The sequence below is a fragment of the Dromiciops gliroides genome, chromosome 1 (assembly GCF_019393635.1).
Source record: "Dromiciops gliroides isolate mDroGli1 chromosome 1, mDroGli1.pri, whole genome shotgun sequence".
NCBI classification, from domain to species: Eukaryota; Metazoa; Chordata; class Mammalia; order Microbiotheria; family Microbiotheriidae; genus Dromiciops; species Dromiciops gliroides.
In genome coordinates, this window is record NC_057861.1 from 16,306,731 (window position 1) to 16,324,136 (window position 17,406).

The 17,406-nt window shown below is 40.1% G+C and overlaps 1 protein-coding gene across 1 annotated transcript in view; it reads right to left on the bottom strand.

Annotated features, from left to right (window-relative positions):
* MYO1H (myosin IH) overlaps positions 1-16,774 on the bottom strand; it is a 50,553-nt gene extending 33,779 nt beyond the window's left edge. Inside the window, exons 1-9 of the mRNA XM_043969033.1 lie at positions 16,619-16,774; positions 14,056-14,171; positions 12,715-12,913; positions 11,289-11,369; positions 8,002-8,181; positions 5,494-5,592; positions 1,761-1,874; positions 997-1,068; positions 660-779 (exon numbers count right to left, since the gene is read on the bottom strand). Of these exons, the coding sequence (XP_043824968.1) occupies positions 660-779; positions 997-1,068; positions 1,761-1,874; positions 5,494-5,592; positions 8,002-8,181; positions 11,289-11,369; positions 12,715-12,913; positions 14,056-14,171; positions 16,619-16,744 (1,107 nt within the window). The 5' untranslated portion in view covers positions 16,745-16,774. The remainder of the gene's footprint in view (positions 1-659; positions 780-996; positions 1,069-1,760; positions 1,875-5,493; positions 5,593-8,001; positions 8,182-11,288; positions 11,370-12,714; positions 12,914-14,055; positions 14,172-16,618) is intronic.
* Positions 16,775-17,406: the final 632 nt, after the last annotated feature.

Here is a 17,406-nt window from a genome sequence, read left to right on the forward strand (position 1 = left end):
ACCAGCCCTGGATTCAGGAGTACCTGAGTTCAAATCCAGCCTTAGACACTTGACACTTACTAGCTGTGTGACCCTGGGCAAGTCACTTAACCCTCATTGCTCTGCCAAAAAAAAAAATTACAAAAACAAACAAACAAAAAAACCCCTGGGTCTTACAAGTTAATTTGAGCTGGGTCCAGCACACCCTTGTGTATTTAATACCCAGGGACTCTGTATGGACGTGGCATAAGTTTCATGTGTTCTTTAAGGGAAGGTTTCTTTATCTGAGGCCCACAGAATCCCATGCATGGATTTGAAGGGGTTTGCAGATTTGGATGGGCACATTTTTTTTGATACCTATATTTCAGTATACTTGGTTTCCTTTGTCACCCTATGTATTTTTTTTTTGCGGGGCAATGGGGGGTTAAGTGACTTGCCCAGGGTCACACAGCTAGTAAGTGTCAAGTGTCTGAGGCCGGATTTGAACTCAGGTCCTCCTGAATCCAGGGCCTGTGCCTTACCCACTGTGCCACCTAGCTGCCCCCTTCATCCTATGTATTTTATATCAATCATTTAAGAGCATGCTCTTGAGAAGGGGTCGCTAGGCTCCATCAGACAACCAAAGGGTATATACTAACCCCCGTGTGCCATTCTCCAAGGGAATAGGTCATCCGACTCACCTTGTTGGCCAGAGATCCATTGATCTTGTTAACAAGCCAAGTGAACATCCGTCCATAAATCGCTTTAGCCATCGCATCTCTGGAATAGACCGACAGATCTATATTCAATGGGCATAACACCTGAAAAACAATTAAAGGGTACACAATCCATGGTAGAAAGAAAACTCCAATGAGTCAGAACTCCTAAGCAGCTCTTCGGTGATGCCTGGCTGTGTGTACGGTCTGAGCTGAGGGCAGAGGGATGGTGCCCCACAGGCCTTCCCCACCAATGGCATGTTGTTACAGCAAGAGAATGGGGAAGCCTGGCATGGTTCCAAGGGAGGAGTTGGGTTTATACCTCTTCTGATTTGGCTTCAATTTTTCTATATGTCAGAGCTTCCTGAAGAGCTGATAACTGGACACCTAATAGCTGGGAAGAAGAAGAATTAAAGTGAGAATCAGCACCTCCATGCCATTTTAGGGATCGCCTAAAGCATCACGAATGGCCACGAGCATCACAAATCAATTAAAAAGCCAAACAATTGACAGTATTTTTTATGCTAAGCATTCTTCTCTTGCAGATGCCATCTCTCAATCAGAGGGTGTTGGGCATTGTTGGTGTTTCATATTTGCTTTTTTGTTTTGTTTTGTTTTCGTTTTTTTTTTTTTTTTGGTGAGGCATTTGGGGTTAAGCGACTTGCCCAGGGTCACACAGCTAGTAAGTGTTAAGTATCTGAGGTCAAATTTGAACTCAGGTCCTCCTGGATCCAGGGATGGTGTTTTATCCATTGCGCCACCTAGATGCCCCAGTTTGCAGAGTATTTTACAAATATTATCCCATCCTCATAAACACCTCTGTAAGGTAGGCGCTGTAATTATGTCCTTTTTATAGATGAGAAAACTGAGGTTGAGAGAGGTTGATGAGCCCATCAGCACACAGCTAGTAACCAGATTTGAACTCAGGTCTTCCTGACACCAGGCACATGTTCTATCCACCATGACATCCAGTGGCCTCACTGAATGACTTGGCTATAAATCTGTGCTAGTTTGGGGCATCCCTCATCTCCAACGCTGAGAAGGATGATGTCAGAGGACCCCTTCTGAGGTGTGGGGGAGGGTTACCTTTGCTATCCATTTGATCTGACTGATATCAGGAATAGTGACACATCCACTGCCTTCTTCTACAAAATGAACGTTCCCCAGGTGAAGAACACTGGCAACGATGCCAAAGAGATTCTGCAACGAAGGGGGAGGGGAGAACAAGTCATCTGATTGAGTAGTTGGAGGAGGGATGGAACCTGGATGAATAAGTGACTTCGAAGAGACCCTGATGTAGAATCCAGTTGTGTCTACCTCAACTATTGCCCTTAGGTCATGATGACAAACGCCGTCCACCTCCGGCAAGAGAACCGATAAACTCTGGGGGCAGACTGAAGCATACTTTCTTTTCACTTTCTTTTTCTTGCTTCCCCCTTGCAACATAGCTAATATGGAAATATGTTTTGCTTAACTTCATATTGCTTGCCTTCTCAGTGGGTAGGAGAGGGACTGGAGGGAGAGAATTTGGAACTCAAAAATGTTTAAAATGTACATCATATAGAAACAGGCACATAAATAGATAAATGACTGAATTGATTGATTAAAAATGAAAATGGGGGGAACTATAACCCTTAACTGCTGAAAATGCTTCTGTTGTATTTCCCCCCAGATGTTTTGCTATTAATACTTATTGGGGTTTTATTTTTGTTTTGTTTTTGGTGAGGCAATTGGGGTTAAGTGACTTGCCCAGGGTTACACAGCTAGTAAGTGTTAAGTGTCTGAGGCCGGATTTGAACTCAGGTCCTTCTGAATCCAGGGCCGGTGCTCTATCCACTGTGCCACCTAGCTGCCTGTTATTAATTCTTAGTATCAAATCACAATGGGAAAACATGACCCAAAGTGATATCTCTAAAATGAAAAGAGGAGAAATTGATGGGGGGGAGGGGGAGGAAATATTTTTCGGATAAATTTAATGCAGAAAGTCTGATATTTGAAATTGACATGTTTTGATAAGAGAAAAACAAACTTTTTAATGGAAAAATGATCAAAGGACATAAAGGAGAATAGAAATTTTTTTGGGGGGGAGGAGGATACAAACTGTTAACAATCACATAAATCTAAACCAAGACATCCCAATGATACCCCCACCGTGGCCATGAAATTGACTAAATAGCCCTGCCCCTTAAAAAAAAAAAGGTGATAAAATTTGGTGTTGGCCGGGAAACAGACACTATTACATTGTTGGTGGGGGCTTCTCAGAGAGCATCTGACAGTGAAGAAGAGTCAAAAGATGGGTCACACCTGACCCTTCCAGCTCTTAGAGCCATGATTCTACACTCTCTGACCCAGTTATGATTCTATCCCTGGACTACATCCTGCAGACATCACGGCAGGGAGAATGGGATCAATCTATCCAGAAATATGCTCTCTGGCTTTATTTGCAATAGCAAAAAACAAATGAACGAACCCAATGGCAAAACCTAAAGATTGGAGAATGGATGAATAAATGGTGGTGTATTAGCATGACACAATGTTACAGAACCATTAAAAATATGATCAATAAAAGGAAATGCAAAAGGTCAAGTGATCTCAGATAAGGTCCCCGGAATCAGAAGAACGACAAGACACAACTATTCTTTTTTTTTTTTTTTGGCGGGGCAATGAGGGTTAAGTGATCTGCCCAGGGTCACGCAGCTAGTAAGTGTCAAGTGTCTGAGGCCGAATTTGAACTCAGGTCCTCCTGAATCCAGGGCCAGTGCTCTATCCACTGTGCCACCTAGCTGCCCTCCAGACACAACTATTCTACAAATATACAGGTGTGTGCATATGGTGCTTGGCCTATAATACATGCTTAATCAATTATTTTTCATTCATTCATTCACATATATTCTCTCTCTCTATGCAAACATATCTATATGTACTATATTTATACACACATGTATATACCTATACAGACATAACTAGATATACATAGATATCTTTATAGGTATATTGCGATATGATATATCTATATAGATATATATGTACATGTCTATCATTCACCTATATAGGTTTATATAGATATAATATGGGTAAATCTATATATGGCTAGATCTAGATCTATCTATATCAGACACGTGATTTATATATCACACCCATATAAATACAGATACATGATATAGATAAACAAATAGATCTATATAGGTAAATATGTGTGTGTAGATATAGGCATATGCGTGTATGTGTATGTATATCTGTATGTATATGTGTATTCTAGATACATATATAAATGGAAAAGTAAAGGAAGTTTATGAGTATGCCTCATTTGGAAGACGAGACAAAGGAAGCGATGTTTTGATGGCAGAGAAGGGATTGGTTTGACTTTATTTTGTTAAAATGTATGCCTTCCCTCGCTCCCTCCTTTGAAGAGGGGACTACGGGTGTGGAACACTGTATATAACATGACTAATATGGAAATATGGATAACATGATTGTACATATATAACCTATATCTGATTGCTTGCTGTCCTGGGGAGGGTGGAGGGAAGGGAGGGAGAGAAAAAATGTGGAACTCAAAATCCTACAAAAATGAATGTTAGAACATTGCATATACAGAAAGAGTAAGTTGGGATAAAGCACCGGCCTTGGATTCAGGAGGACCTGAGTTCAAATCTGGCCTCAGACACTTGACACACTTAGCTGTGTGACCCTGGACAAGTCACTTGACCCTCATTACCCTGAAAGGGAAAAGAAAGAAAGAAAGAAAGAAAGAAAGACAGGGGAAAAAAGAATAAATTGGTATGTTGGGTTTTTTTTTCCCTGTTTTATTTATTTTTGTTATGAGGGTTGGTTTATTGGGTAGGAAAATACCAAGGGAAATATTCAGAAATGGAGGTCATAGAAAAGCAAAATATATCAATAGAATTGGGGGGGGGCAATGGAGGTTAAGTGACTTGCCCAGGGTCATACAGCTAGTAAGTGTCAAGTGTCTGAGGTCAGATTTGAACTCAGGTACTCCTGAATCCAAGGCCGGTGCTTTATCCACTGCCCCACCTAGCTACCCCTCAATAGAATTTTTAAATAAAAGAAAACTCATTCTTTCTATTGGTGTCACCTCCATCAGAATGTAAACAGTGATTATTTTTTGGAACAGGCCCTCTCATTCTGAGGAGGTGTGAAGGCAAGCCACCTTCCTCCTTTCCATTTTTGTACCCCTGGCCCTTCATACAGTGCTTGGCACTGAGAAAGTGCTTCATTCATTCATTCATTCATTCATTCTTTCATTCATTCATTTGAATGCTTCAAATCTTGGGAGTTTAACGTTGGAGATTCACCCCACTTTTTATTTAATTGGCCATTTATTGTTCGTTGTAAATTATGCATTTAAAACAATAACAAAACATTTTAAATATGCATTTAAGAAAAAGGGAAGAAAAATCTCATAGAGGAAGATAGAGATAATAAGTGTGAATTCAGCCTCAGTTATATATCTGCTCTGGCTTTCAAAAGAATAGTTTATAACTAAATCTAAAATAATGAACAAATTAGAACAGGAACGCAGAAAGGAGAAATATGAATATCCCTACATTACAATATAGGTTAAGTTACACAAAGCATGAAGATGTCACTGAACCCTAATTTATAAGGGACTTGAATCCTAATATGTTTAAGTCATCTGGGTCAGTATATGTTTGTACCACTCTCAGATCCCTCCCATACATGTGCTCCAGGCACCCAAAAACTTTGGAAGAATCAGGAAGCTACAGAGAAACTGTGCTCCTTATGGTCACATTCAACCTTAACAGGAAGTTGGCAGCCAAGCCCTGGTGGCCCTTACCTCCAAATCAGTTTCATTAAAATCAATGATGGAGAAAGCTTTGACCACGGTTTTCCAGTCATTCTTGTCATTAATAGAAGTCACTGTGGCACACCGACCCTGTTGAGACAGAGACAGAGAGGATCTTCGGATGCCAGTTTTAATGTTTTTCAAGCATGCATGGGCATAAATTATGTACATATACACCAGGTCAGGGGTTCTAAATCTTATCTTGTGTCAAGGTCTCTTTGGTGGGTAGGTAGAGCCCATGGGCCTCTTCTCAGTATCACATTTTTAAATACATAACATAAAATACATAAGATATTAAAAGAAACCAATTATGTTAAAATGCAGTTATAATTTGGGGGGGGAGGGGCAAGGAGGGTTAAGTGACTTGCCCAGAGTCACGCAGCTAATTATCAAATTTTAAAAAATTTCATGGACACTGAGTTAAGAACTCCTACTTTGAGGTTTACATTACATTGTTTTTGCCAATCTCCCATATGTACTTATATGTGAATATATTGTATCCTACCCCACCCCCATATAAGTTTAGAGAAGACAGATTGGCTCACTGTTGTATTTATATCCCCAGTCTGGCATGGAGTAGGTATTTAATAAATGCTGATTGGTTGATTGCCACCATAATTCTCTTTGTACTAGAATACAAATGCTGGGGCATTACTTTTCTGAAGAAAAAAAATATATTGCCCTGCTAAAAAGCCAACTGTTATTTAACTACTAGTAATAATAGTTATAAGAATAATAACTCTAAATCTTCTTAATAGTATTTACAAAGCCTGGAAATGCCATAAGGAAATTCCTATTCTGGGTAAAAAAATTTAGCTAATGTTGACATTTCCTTGCTTCATGATAAATTGTCACTCACATATTAATCAAATCAAATCAGGTCATCTACATACATGAAATCAGTCCTACCCTCTAGAACATGGGCACTGAAATGACAATGTTCAAATTTAGTAAAGAATATTAAAATTCCCCTGGCAACAGTCATAGGGTTCTGAGTTCTCTGGTGGCCAGGTGGAATGAGACCCTCTGGTTAGAAAGATGGTTTAGCATTTAGAGAAGCATGGATTATGCTCATCACCCTAGGAGAGATTCGGTAAGACTTCTATTAATTCTGTCAGCATGCTTTAAAATAGGCAAATTCCTACTTAATGTGTATCATATATGCATGTCCTACCTGGTGAATATCATAGCTTCAAAAGGGAAGTTTTCTATAACCTTGGATTTTTTTGGGGGGTGGGGCAATTGGGGTTAAGTGACTTGCCTAGGGTCACACAGCTAGTAAGTGTCAAGTGTCTGAGACCAGATTTGAACTCAGGTCCTCCTGACTCCAGGGCCAGTGCTTTATCCACTGTGCCACCTAGCTGCTCTTATAACCTTGTTTTCAATGTTGTGTCTATGTGAAATATGCTTTCTATGTTAGTATCTATAAATGAATGTAAAACTTCCTGGTAAATTCTTTAAGTTTGTTTTTATTGTTCAGTTGTTTTTGGTCATGTACAACTCTTTGTGATCCCGTTTAGGGTTTTCTTGGCTAAGATTGTAGAATGTTTTGCCATTTCCTTCTCTAGCTCATTTAACATATGAGGAAACTGAGGCAAACAGAGTGAAGTGACTTACTCAGGGTCACACAGTTAGTAAGTGTCTGAGGCTGGATTTAAACTCAGGAAAACGAGTCTTTCTGAGTCCAAGCACAGCACTCTGTGCACTGTGGTGTCCCCTAGCTGCCCTTCTTTAAGTTTATACCAGATCAAAGACAAGTTTGGGGTTTTACACACTGGATGACCATCCATGTCCACCCACTCCAAGGCTCTATCCCAGACCCTCTTTTCTCTTTCTGTTTGCATCTGCTCCCATGGGTTCATTGATCATCTGATGCTCATAATTCCCAGATCTCTTTACTCTGCCCTGCCTAATTTCTCTCCTAAACTCTAATCTGGCATCTCCAACCTAGAAGTTCCATAGGTAACTCAACACGTTCAAGGATACAATGGGAAAAAAAGAAAAACAAAAATAAAACAGTCTCTGCCTTCAAAGAGATCACATTCCACTTATAAGTATGTAAAAATATATACTGAGTAAATATAAAGCAATTTGGTCAGGGGGAGATCACTGATCGCTGGGGAGCTCAGAATGGTGTTCTTTGGGAGATGGTCCTTGAGCTGGACTTTGAAGGAAGCTAGGAAGAGGTGAGACTATTCCAAGAATCGGGCATAGTCTTGCAGGTGGGAGATGGAACTCTGAGTTTGGCAGGCCAGTTTGGATGGAAGATAAAGGACATTAAAGAAAGCAATATAAACTCAGCCTGGGAATGCAGGGTGAAGCTTCTTGATTGAGGTAACAGCCTGGTCAGATCTGAACTTTAAGGATATCAATTAGGCAGCTGTATAGAGAATAGCTTGAAGAGGGGAAGAGATGGCAGACAGTCTTCTGGAAAGGCCCAAACAGATGAGTCCCACCCTCCAGAAGAATACAAGACACCAGATGCCATGTTTTTCCAACCTGTTTAAGGTACAGATATGCCTGGGGGTTCCGCACAAGTCCCAGGTAGGATAATAGGTCATCTTCCCCTCCTTCCAGCAGTTGGTAGAAGATATGAAAATTCCGCTCTCCATGGTTTTGAAAAACAACTCGAGATTTTTCTATCAAGTAACTGATGATATGACCACCTACAGGAATTCCCTGGAAAAATTAAAAGCTAAAGCTTAGAGCAATCATCTGAATACAGGCTAGAATCTAAGATTCTCCTTCACACATAAAGTAAATTCAGATTCCTTAGGGCTTGCCCCATTCCCTGTGGACCCATGTGAACTGATGAAAAGGGAAGTAGAAATGGGAAGACAATTTATACAATAACTATAATGTTGTAAAGGGCTACAATTGTGAAAGACTTAAGAATTTAAGAACATCTGATCAGTGCAATAGCCAACCATAATTTGAATGACCATGCCTCTTACTTCTTGGCAGAGAAGTGATAGACCAGAGGTGAAGAATGAGGCTTACATTTTCCAACATGGCCAAAGAATGATCTGTTTTCTTGACTGGACTTGCTTGTTATAATAAAGACTTTTTTGTTTATTTGTTTGTTTAAGGAGGGAGGGGAAGTTGGGAAGATGAGAATAACAGATGCCTCCCCCCCAAAAAAAAAAAAAAGAAAAAGAAAGAAAAGAATATAATGAAACATTTGTAAAATACACAAACAAGAACAGAAGTTCGAAAGATACAATCAGGACAAATTATTATATTCTTTTAAAAGTATAAAAACCTTGGGGCAGCTAGGTGGCACAGTGGATAGAGCACTGGCCCTGGATTCAGGAGGACCTGAGTTCAAATTCGGCCTCAGGTTCTTGACACTTACTAGCTGTGTGACCCTGGGCAAGTCACTTAACCCCAATTGCCTCACAAAAAAAAGTATAAAAACCTTAATTGAGATCTGCAACTTCATATATGATTACCCTTTTCTTTTTCATATATTGAAATGACCATGTTTTTTTATTTCTATCAAGTTCATAATTTAAGGAGGGAAAACAATGACTACATCATAAAACAGATCATCTTAGTGTTATAACAAGAACATTCTTTAAGAATGACTAAATTTGGGCTTGGAGAACCAAATGGCAAACCACTCCAGTATCTTTGCCAAGAAAAACCCCAAATAGGCTCACATAAGAGGCAGACATGACTGAAATTAATGAACAATAACAACACAGTTTGGGTATTGGGGTGGTTGATCACTAACCAATTGATATTCCTATCCCAAGTCCAGTTGACAAAATTATAAAATATAAGGGGAGACAACAGACAATGAGGTGTTAATATTTTAAAGACAAATCAATCAAATTTGGTAGAATTAGTAAGGTAGCTAGCCATGGCCAATCAAAGGTTCAGCCATGCCCCACAGTAGCCCTTTAAAAAGTAAGACACACGCTTTATGGAGACAGTCAAGGCAAGACCAGAGGAATTTTGTGAGTCCAGACAAAGTTAGTTATGGCTGTGAGGAATTATGCTACGGAGCTAGACAGGTTCAGGGTTCCTAGCAGAGACACTGTACCCAGGGGGAACAATACGAGTATACTATGAGATAAAGGATGTACATCGGGGTCTTGTCATGCTGGAGGAATGAGTTCCCCAGACATTGTGTGTTCCCTAAATATATATCGTTATTCAGTCATTCAGCAGTATTTGACTCTTTGTGATCCCATGTGCTTTTCCTAGCAAAGACACAGGAATGATTTGCCGTTTCCTTCTTCCTCCATGTCTGCTTCTCTACTAACATCCTCTCTCTCTCTCTCTCTCTCTCTCTCTCTCTCTCTCTCTCTCTCTCTCTCTCTATATATATATATATATATATATATATATATATATATATATATACATACACACACACACACATGTCCACTCTTCCCAATAACACTGTGTGTATTTGTGGGAGAGTGCACCCCAGATTTACAGGGGAATGTTTTATAGCTACTGGGTTTAAGACACCATCTCTGTAAATGCCTTTCCTTTGAACTCATCATGTTCTTGACTATTAAAGGGAAATATACCAGTGGGGGCTCATAAGCTATAATTTTAGGAATATGGAGTCGTAGAATCCTTTGAAACTGGGATAGTCATCTGTGAGGGGACAGAGCTTATAAATGTCCCATAAAGGCTGCTACTTTTGTTTGCTGAAACAACACTAAGTCTCCTTACAGCCTGAGAAACCTCAGACATCTTTAAGATCAAGTGTCCAAAAATAAAAACAAAACCAAACCTCAAAATGCACCACACTACCTGAACCAGATGTCAGATGTGAAGGAAGGAAAATGCAGTTAACACTTTCTCTTCCATAATTATGTAGCACATCAAGGCTTGCAAAGTGCTTCTCATATATTTTCTCATTTGAACCTCAGGGCATCTCAGAAAGAACGGCATTGCCGGTATTATTGGCATCACTTTACAGATGGAAACCAATGCTCAGAGACATGTAATGATTTACCTATGGTCACACAGCTATTAAGTGCTGGAGGTGGAAGCCGAAAGCCAACACCAACAATCTTCTCTCTACACAGGACATTCTTAAATGATGGTACAAAGACTCTCAGGCATCCTCAACACACTTTTAGGGGATCTATAAGGTCAAAATTATTTTATAATAATATTGGAATTATTTGCCTATTAAAACACTCCTCCCTTTTCCAACAACACACTAGTGTATAACCACATTTTCTTCAGATATTTGAATAAAACAACATACTGCAACTGATTACAGGCAGAAGCAGATAGGAAAATTCAGCTGTCTTCTATTAATCTAGACATTAAAGAGATTTCCGATAATATGTAAAACAACATCATTCTTCTCAATAAATTATTTTGTTTTTAGAAAACAGTTAATTTTAATTAAAACATGATTTATGGCCATACAAAATAGGTTCGTTAATGTTAGTTTAAAAGAATTAATAAATATTTTAAATAATTTTCTTTTCAATTCAATTTTTGAAATTTATTTTTAAATTCAAAATTTTAATCATTTAAATTCATTTGAATTATTTTCACTTGCATTTAAATTATGAAATAACTTTAAAATGAATTAATAAGTATTTTTAGATTTTGTCGGTTTTAATTTCTAATATGGTAAATATTGATAGATAAGACACATATAAATGAAAGTTTTGGGGGGAGGTCCTCAATTTTTAAGAGTGTAAATGGGACTTGAGACCACAAAGTTTGGGAACAACTGCTATGACCATTTGGTTGCAGTTAGCGATTACCACTGAACTTCCCCACCAATCGAAATCCTGATTTACCTTAAAATCGAACTGTATATCCATGTACTTTCCAAATCTGCTGGAGTTGTCATTTCGGAGAGTTTTTGCGTTTCCAAAAGCCTGAGAATAAAAGGTCAAAAGCCTGAAATCAGCCTTCACTCTCTTGCTCATTTGGCATCCCTAACTTTTAAGAGACCTGGTCTAAAATGCTATGAAGGGTCAGAAGCCATGTCTTCTCTCTCATCAGAAGTTGAAAACCAGATGACCAGGTTCTCTCTCTGGACTCAGAACACTAGAGAATCAATCGCTACCAATAATGAGACTCTGAGTCATCCCTTAAAGACTTGGACTCTCATGGGGATTAGTGTTGGAGGAGGACAAGAATAAGCATGATAAAAGACCTCTCAGAGGGTTCCCAAAGCACGTGAAACCCTTGATATTACAAACAATATATCCAGGGTCAGACTGAAGTGACAGAAAGTCTCTTCCCCCAGAATCTGAGGGCGTGACAAGCTCAAGATTCTAAGCAGATGGCTAAGTCACGGCACTACAGTGTTCCTAGCACTTAGTACAGTGACTGGAACATAGTAGGTGCTTAATAAATGCTCTTTCTCTTGGCATAACTTGGGTGGGCCCTTCTAAGGAAATTATTTCTACCTATGAATATGGTATTTTCCATTGTACAGAGGTGGGGTTTCAAAAAGAAAGCAACTTGGGGCAGCTAGGTGGCACAGTGGATAGAGCACTGGCCCTGGAGTCAGGAGTACCTGAGTTCAAATCTGACCTCAGACACTTAACACTTACTAGCTGTGTGACCCTGGGCAAGTCACTTAACCCCAATCGCTTCACTAAAAAAAAAAAAAGAAAAAAAAAAAAAGAAAGCAACTTGCCCCACGTCAGTCAAGTCGTCTGTTTGGTTATTGGTTATTGGTTAGTCATTTTCCAGTCGTGTCTGACTCTTTGTCAGACCCCCTTTGGAGTTTTCTTGGCAGAGATACTGGAGTGGTTTGACCTTTCCCTCTCCAGCCCACTTGACAGATAAGTAAACTGAGGCAAACAGGGTTAAGTGACTTGCCCAGGGTCACATAGCTAGTAAGTGTTTAATGTCTGAGGCCAGATTTGAAGTCATATCTTCCTGACTCCAGGCCCTGCACTCTATGCACTATAGTGCCACCTAGCTGCCCCTCTGTATCAGGACATAACTTCTCTTTCTTGTGCCCTTAGGCCACTGGACCTGGAAAATCTCTCATGTCACCAAAAGGACTCCTCCATCAGTGTACATCAAATAGAATTTTTTTAAAGTGAGGCAATTGGGGTTAAGTGACTTGCCCAGGGTCACATAGCTAGTAAGTGTTTAATGTCTGAGGCCGGATTTGAACTCAGGTCCTCCAGACTCCAGGGCCGGTGCTCTATCCACTGCGCCACCTCGCTGACCCCATCAAATAGAATTTGAAGTATTTCCTACCTCCAAAACCGGATTTGAAAGCAATAATCGATCACGGGCTATTTGTAGGGATTCCGTCATTGGGCAGGTCACTGCCAAGTACTGGAGAATCTTTTTGGACGCCTCCGTTTTGCCGGCCCCACTCTCCCCAGAGATCAGGATGAAGTGGTTATTGAGCTCGGAGCACATCATGCGGTAAGCGTTATCCGCGATGGCATAACTGCATGAGGAACAGGACAGAAGGAATTTCGTTTCTGCGCATCCCCGCACAGGTCTGCAATGCCCCTGGAGCGGGATGATCAAGTCCCCTATCTCCCAGCAGGTAATGATATCTGTTGTCCGCGGTGCCAAGATGCTTAAAATTAACCATGCACATTAAACCTCAAGCATGACTCGTTCATAGACTAAAGAGAATTATTAATAGCTCTATTTTTAGCAATTGATGATATAATTAATAATCTCTATTAAACAAAGTTAAGGTGAATGGATCTTGAACAGCAGCAATAACATTATTTTTTAAATGCACCAAGTCATAAAAACTTATTTTATACAATACAAATCAGAATAACTCTGGGGTTTTACTGTATATTGGGCAAGTGGATAAAGATGACAAAAGATATTATAGGGGTCATGGGAAATAGACCTCCTATAATAATGCTAAAGTTGATTTGGCCCATTCCTGCCTAGAAAACCCTCATGATTGATTTAATTTCTTATCTTTTTTGGGGGGGTTGGGGGGATGAGGGTTAAGTGACTTGCCCAGGGTCACACAGCTCATAAGTGTCAAGTGTCTGAGGCTGGATTTGAACTCAGGTCCTCCTGAATCCAGAGCTGGTGCTTTATCCACTGTGCCACCTAGCTGCCCTCATGGTTGATTTAAGATCAACTTCGTAATTACCACAATAGAAGCTATTGTCCCTCCCACACAAACGTATCACTTCAGCCTGTATACCTAGGTTCCCCAAGAGTTATTAAAATGCCACTCACTGTTGGCACATTGCCCTTTTATAGACTTATCATGAGTTAGAAAGGGCCTTGGAAATTGTCTAAACCAACTTCTATGTTGAGCATCATTCAACAAGGGGTATACTACAACATTCTTTAAACTTCTGCTTGCAGACATCCAGTAATGGCAAACATTATGTCCCTAAGCCATTCCATTTGGGGACCATACTGATTATCAGGAAGTCAACAAGCAAGCAACAAACTTGAAGAACTTCATTCAAGTTTTTAAACAAAACAGTACTTCAATTATTCCCAAAATCATCATCTTCTACAAGACGAGGGTAACTCATGTAAAGGAGAGAAGAGCCCAATAAAACGGACCAAGAAGTCTATGAGGAAGACCCTAGTGTTACTTACACATGTGGTGGCAACTCAAAGAAATTCACCCCTTGGTAAAGCTCCATCTGTTTAATAGTGTAGATGCCCAACTCCTGGTAGGGATTCACCGACACAAGGAGGGTCCCAATGTATGTCTGGAGGGACAAAAGTGAGCTCATTAACATAGGAAGTTACTCCTTCCAGATGTCTGATCAGATGCCTAACGTGAGCAAAAATCAACCATCTCAAATAAAGAGACAAACACTTGGGAAGCTAACCCATCAATATCATCCATTTCTCCATTTTGAAATACTCTTCCTTTTAATGTCTATGAGCTGTGTGGTGGTGCTAATGGTTTGGTAGTTATTTTTAAGTTAGTGCCTGGCTTGGTGCTATAGGTACCCCCTTTCCATGCTCCCCATCACCTTTACAGACTCCTCAACTAATCTGAGCTGGAAATGACCTTTGAGTTGTCTAATCCAGCCTCTACCTGGAACGTCATCCAGTAAGGATCTTCCACAACATTCTTCCAAGTGGAGGAATGAAGCTTTTTCAAGCAGGGCATTCAAAATGGCAGCACTTATGGATCTGAGGCTCTTGCACTGGGGAATTTTGTGCTGTGAATTTATACCTAGAGCCCTCTTTTCTCAAGACAAAAGTGGTGGGACAGAAGGAATTACTTACAGAACTGACTTCTGTCCAAGACACATCTTGCATGTGGGAATCTTGTGCCTTTTCCCTTTTGGTGGTCAATATTTGATATCTTTAATCCTCAAAGTTTAGAACAATTGGACCTTCTGGAGTCAGGAATACCTGAGTTCGAATCCTACCTTATACACTTACTAGCTGTGTGACCCTAGGCAAGACACCTCACCTTTGTCTCCTTCAGTTTCCTCGACTGTAAATGGGGAGAATGATAGCACATATCACCCAGAGTAGGTGCAAGGATCAAAAGAGATAATTTTTATAAAGCACTCTATAGACCTTAAAGCTCTATATAAATGTGAACTGATATTATTATTATTACCATCATTAATATTAACTATAATTCCAGTAAAAATGGACAACTTGATCATCTCTCCAGGATAAAGGTGAATCGTGGGATTGAAGAAAAGTCAGAATTTGAACTAACAATCATAAATTACTTCTGATTAGCAAAAACCTGATCGCTCAGATCATTTTGAAATCAGAAAAATAATTTCCAAAATCTATCAGACTAAATGTGAAATATTAAACTTAGTCAAGATAACCCTGCCAACCCAGTTATGCTTCCCTAGGACCCCTCCCCAGATTCTTCCTTTGTCAGACATGGGATCATGTCCATCTTTCTACCTGTACACCTAGTGGAAAGATGATGTCTAAACCTGTCATAATAGACTAGGTTTTCTAATGCAATCATTTGTCACTCTATGGCTCACTCCTGAGCCCCCACAATTCCAGTGACTTCCCCTCTTGATTATCCCCAATTTATCCCATACGTAGCTTGCTTGTACATGGTTGTTTCCTTGTTGTCTCCTCTATGAGACTGTGAGCTTCTTGAGGTCAGGGACTGTCTTTTACCTTTCTTTGTATCCCCAGAACTTAGCACACAACCTGACACATAGTAGGCACTTAATAAATGTTAGTCAACTGACTGATGAATATAAATTATGTAATTCACTTGACCATAAATGTAATGATTAAAACATTTATTAAGCACTTAATATATACCAGGTATGTATCAGGCATTTAGGTGGCGCAGTGGATAGAGAGCTGGGCCTGGAGGCAGGAAGACCTGAGTTCAAGCCCAGTCACAGAGACTTACTAACTGTGTGACCCTGGGCAAGTCACTTCACCCTGTTTGCCTCAGTTTCCTCATCTGTAAAATGGGTTGGAGAAGGAAAAGGCAAACCACTCCAGCATCTCTGCCAAGAAAACCCCAAATGGGGTCATGGAGAGTCAGGCAGGACTAAAATGACTCAACAACAAAAACACGCACCAGGAACTGTGCTAAACAGCAGACATTTCTAACTTCTTTCTAGTGGCCTACTTACTTCAAACAAGTCAAAGAAACCTCAATTCTGTTATTGTTGTTAAGTTGTTTCAGTCGCGTCTGATGCTAGGTGACCACGTTTGGCATTTTCTTGGCAAAGATGCTGTAGCAATTTACCATTTCCCTCTCCAACTCATTTTACAGATGAGGAAACTGAGGCAAGCAGGGTTAAATGACTTGCCCGGGGTCACACAGCTAGTAAGTGTATAAGACTAGATTTACAAGGAAATAATTTATCCAGCCCCTTGAATTTCATCTCAAAAATAAAAACTATCAAGTTCAATAATGTCATTGTTAGCTCCAGGAAGGTCAAGAGTTTCTCACAATGGGATACTCCTCCATCGTGATGTGTGACAAGCCACAGGACATTTAAAAAATGTTCAGATACTCTATCACCAGGATTTGAATGGGAGTTGGGGAGTCAGGTGGCAACCTTAAGCATCTCTCCAAATTCCATTTTGCTTTATCACTGACCTATTAGTGCCATATTAGCCAAAATGTCTGGTTTTCCCAGGAGACATATGGAGTAAGGAAAAGGAAATAGAAAAGCAGAGGAATAGGGCAATTTACGTATATGAGGTTCTCTCTGTAACGCTTGCGAAGATTATCCACAAAAGCAGATTCGCTGGTGTAAGAGTCCAACAGCACGAAGTCTTGAACCCCAACTTTGTCACGCGCAGTTAGCGTCCCTTCCATGTGTAGCTTAATGTGCTTCCGTCTCACCTCTTCTTTCTAAAAGAAGACCAAAATCAAGAAGGTTATTAGGTGATACACGTCAAGCACCTCCTAAATGAATCATCTGATACAGTGTGCTTTGGTGGCTTGGCCATTTCTAGTTGTCTTGATGTATGTCCTGCCACCTGACTCTGATGACTCTGGAGGAGAGAAGAGGGGTGATGACTTTGCACAGCCCTGCCTCACCTAAATCCAATTCACTTGCAAGTCAACACCTTTCTGATGTCATTGGTCTTCTTTGAGAACGAAGGATGAACAACAACAATACTTTGGTGATAGTCCCTGCCTTCTGGAAGCTTACCATGTAATTGGAGACTCTGATGCACAGAAAGTTAAAGAAGAAAATAAGATATTACAAATCAGGAATCCTTAACCTGGGACCTCTGAACTTAAAAAAAAAAATGGGGGGGGGCAGCTAGGTGGTGCAGTGGATAAAGCACCAATACCAATCAATCCCTTATTACCTCTAAGATAAAATAGAAACTCTTCTGTTAGTATTGCTTCTATCACCTGGCCTCAACCTCCATTTCAGGCTCATTGGACATTATTCTCCCTCTTGTACTCTGTGAGCTCTCTCCAGTTCTGGACCCAGAGTCAAGGAGACATAAGTTCAAATCTAGCTG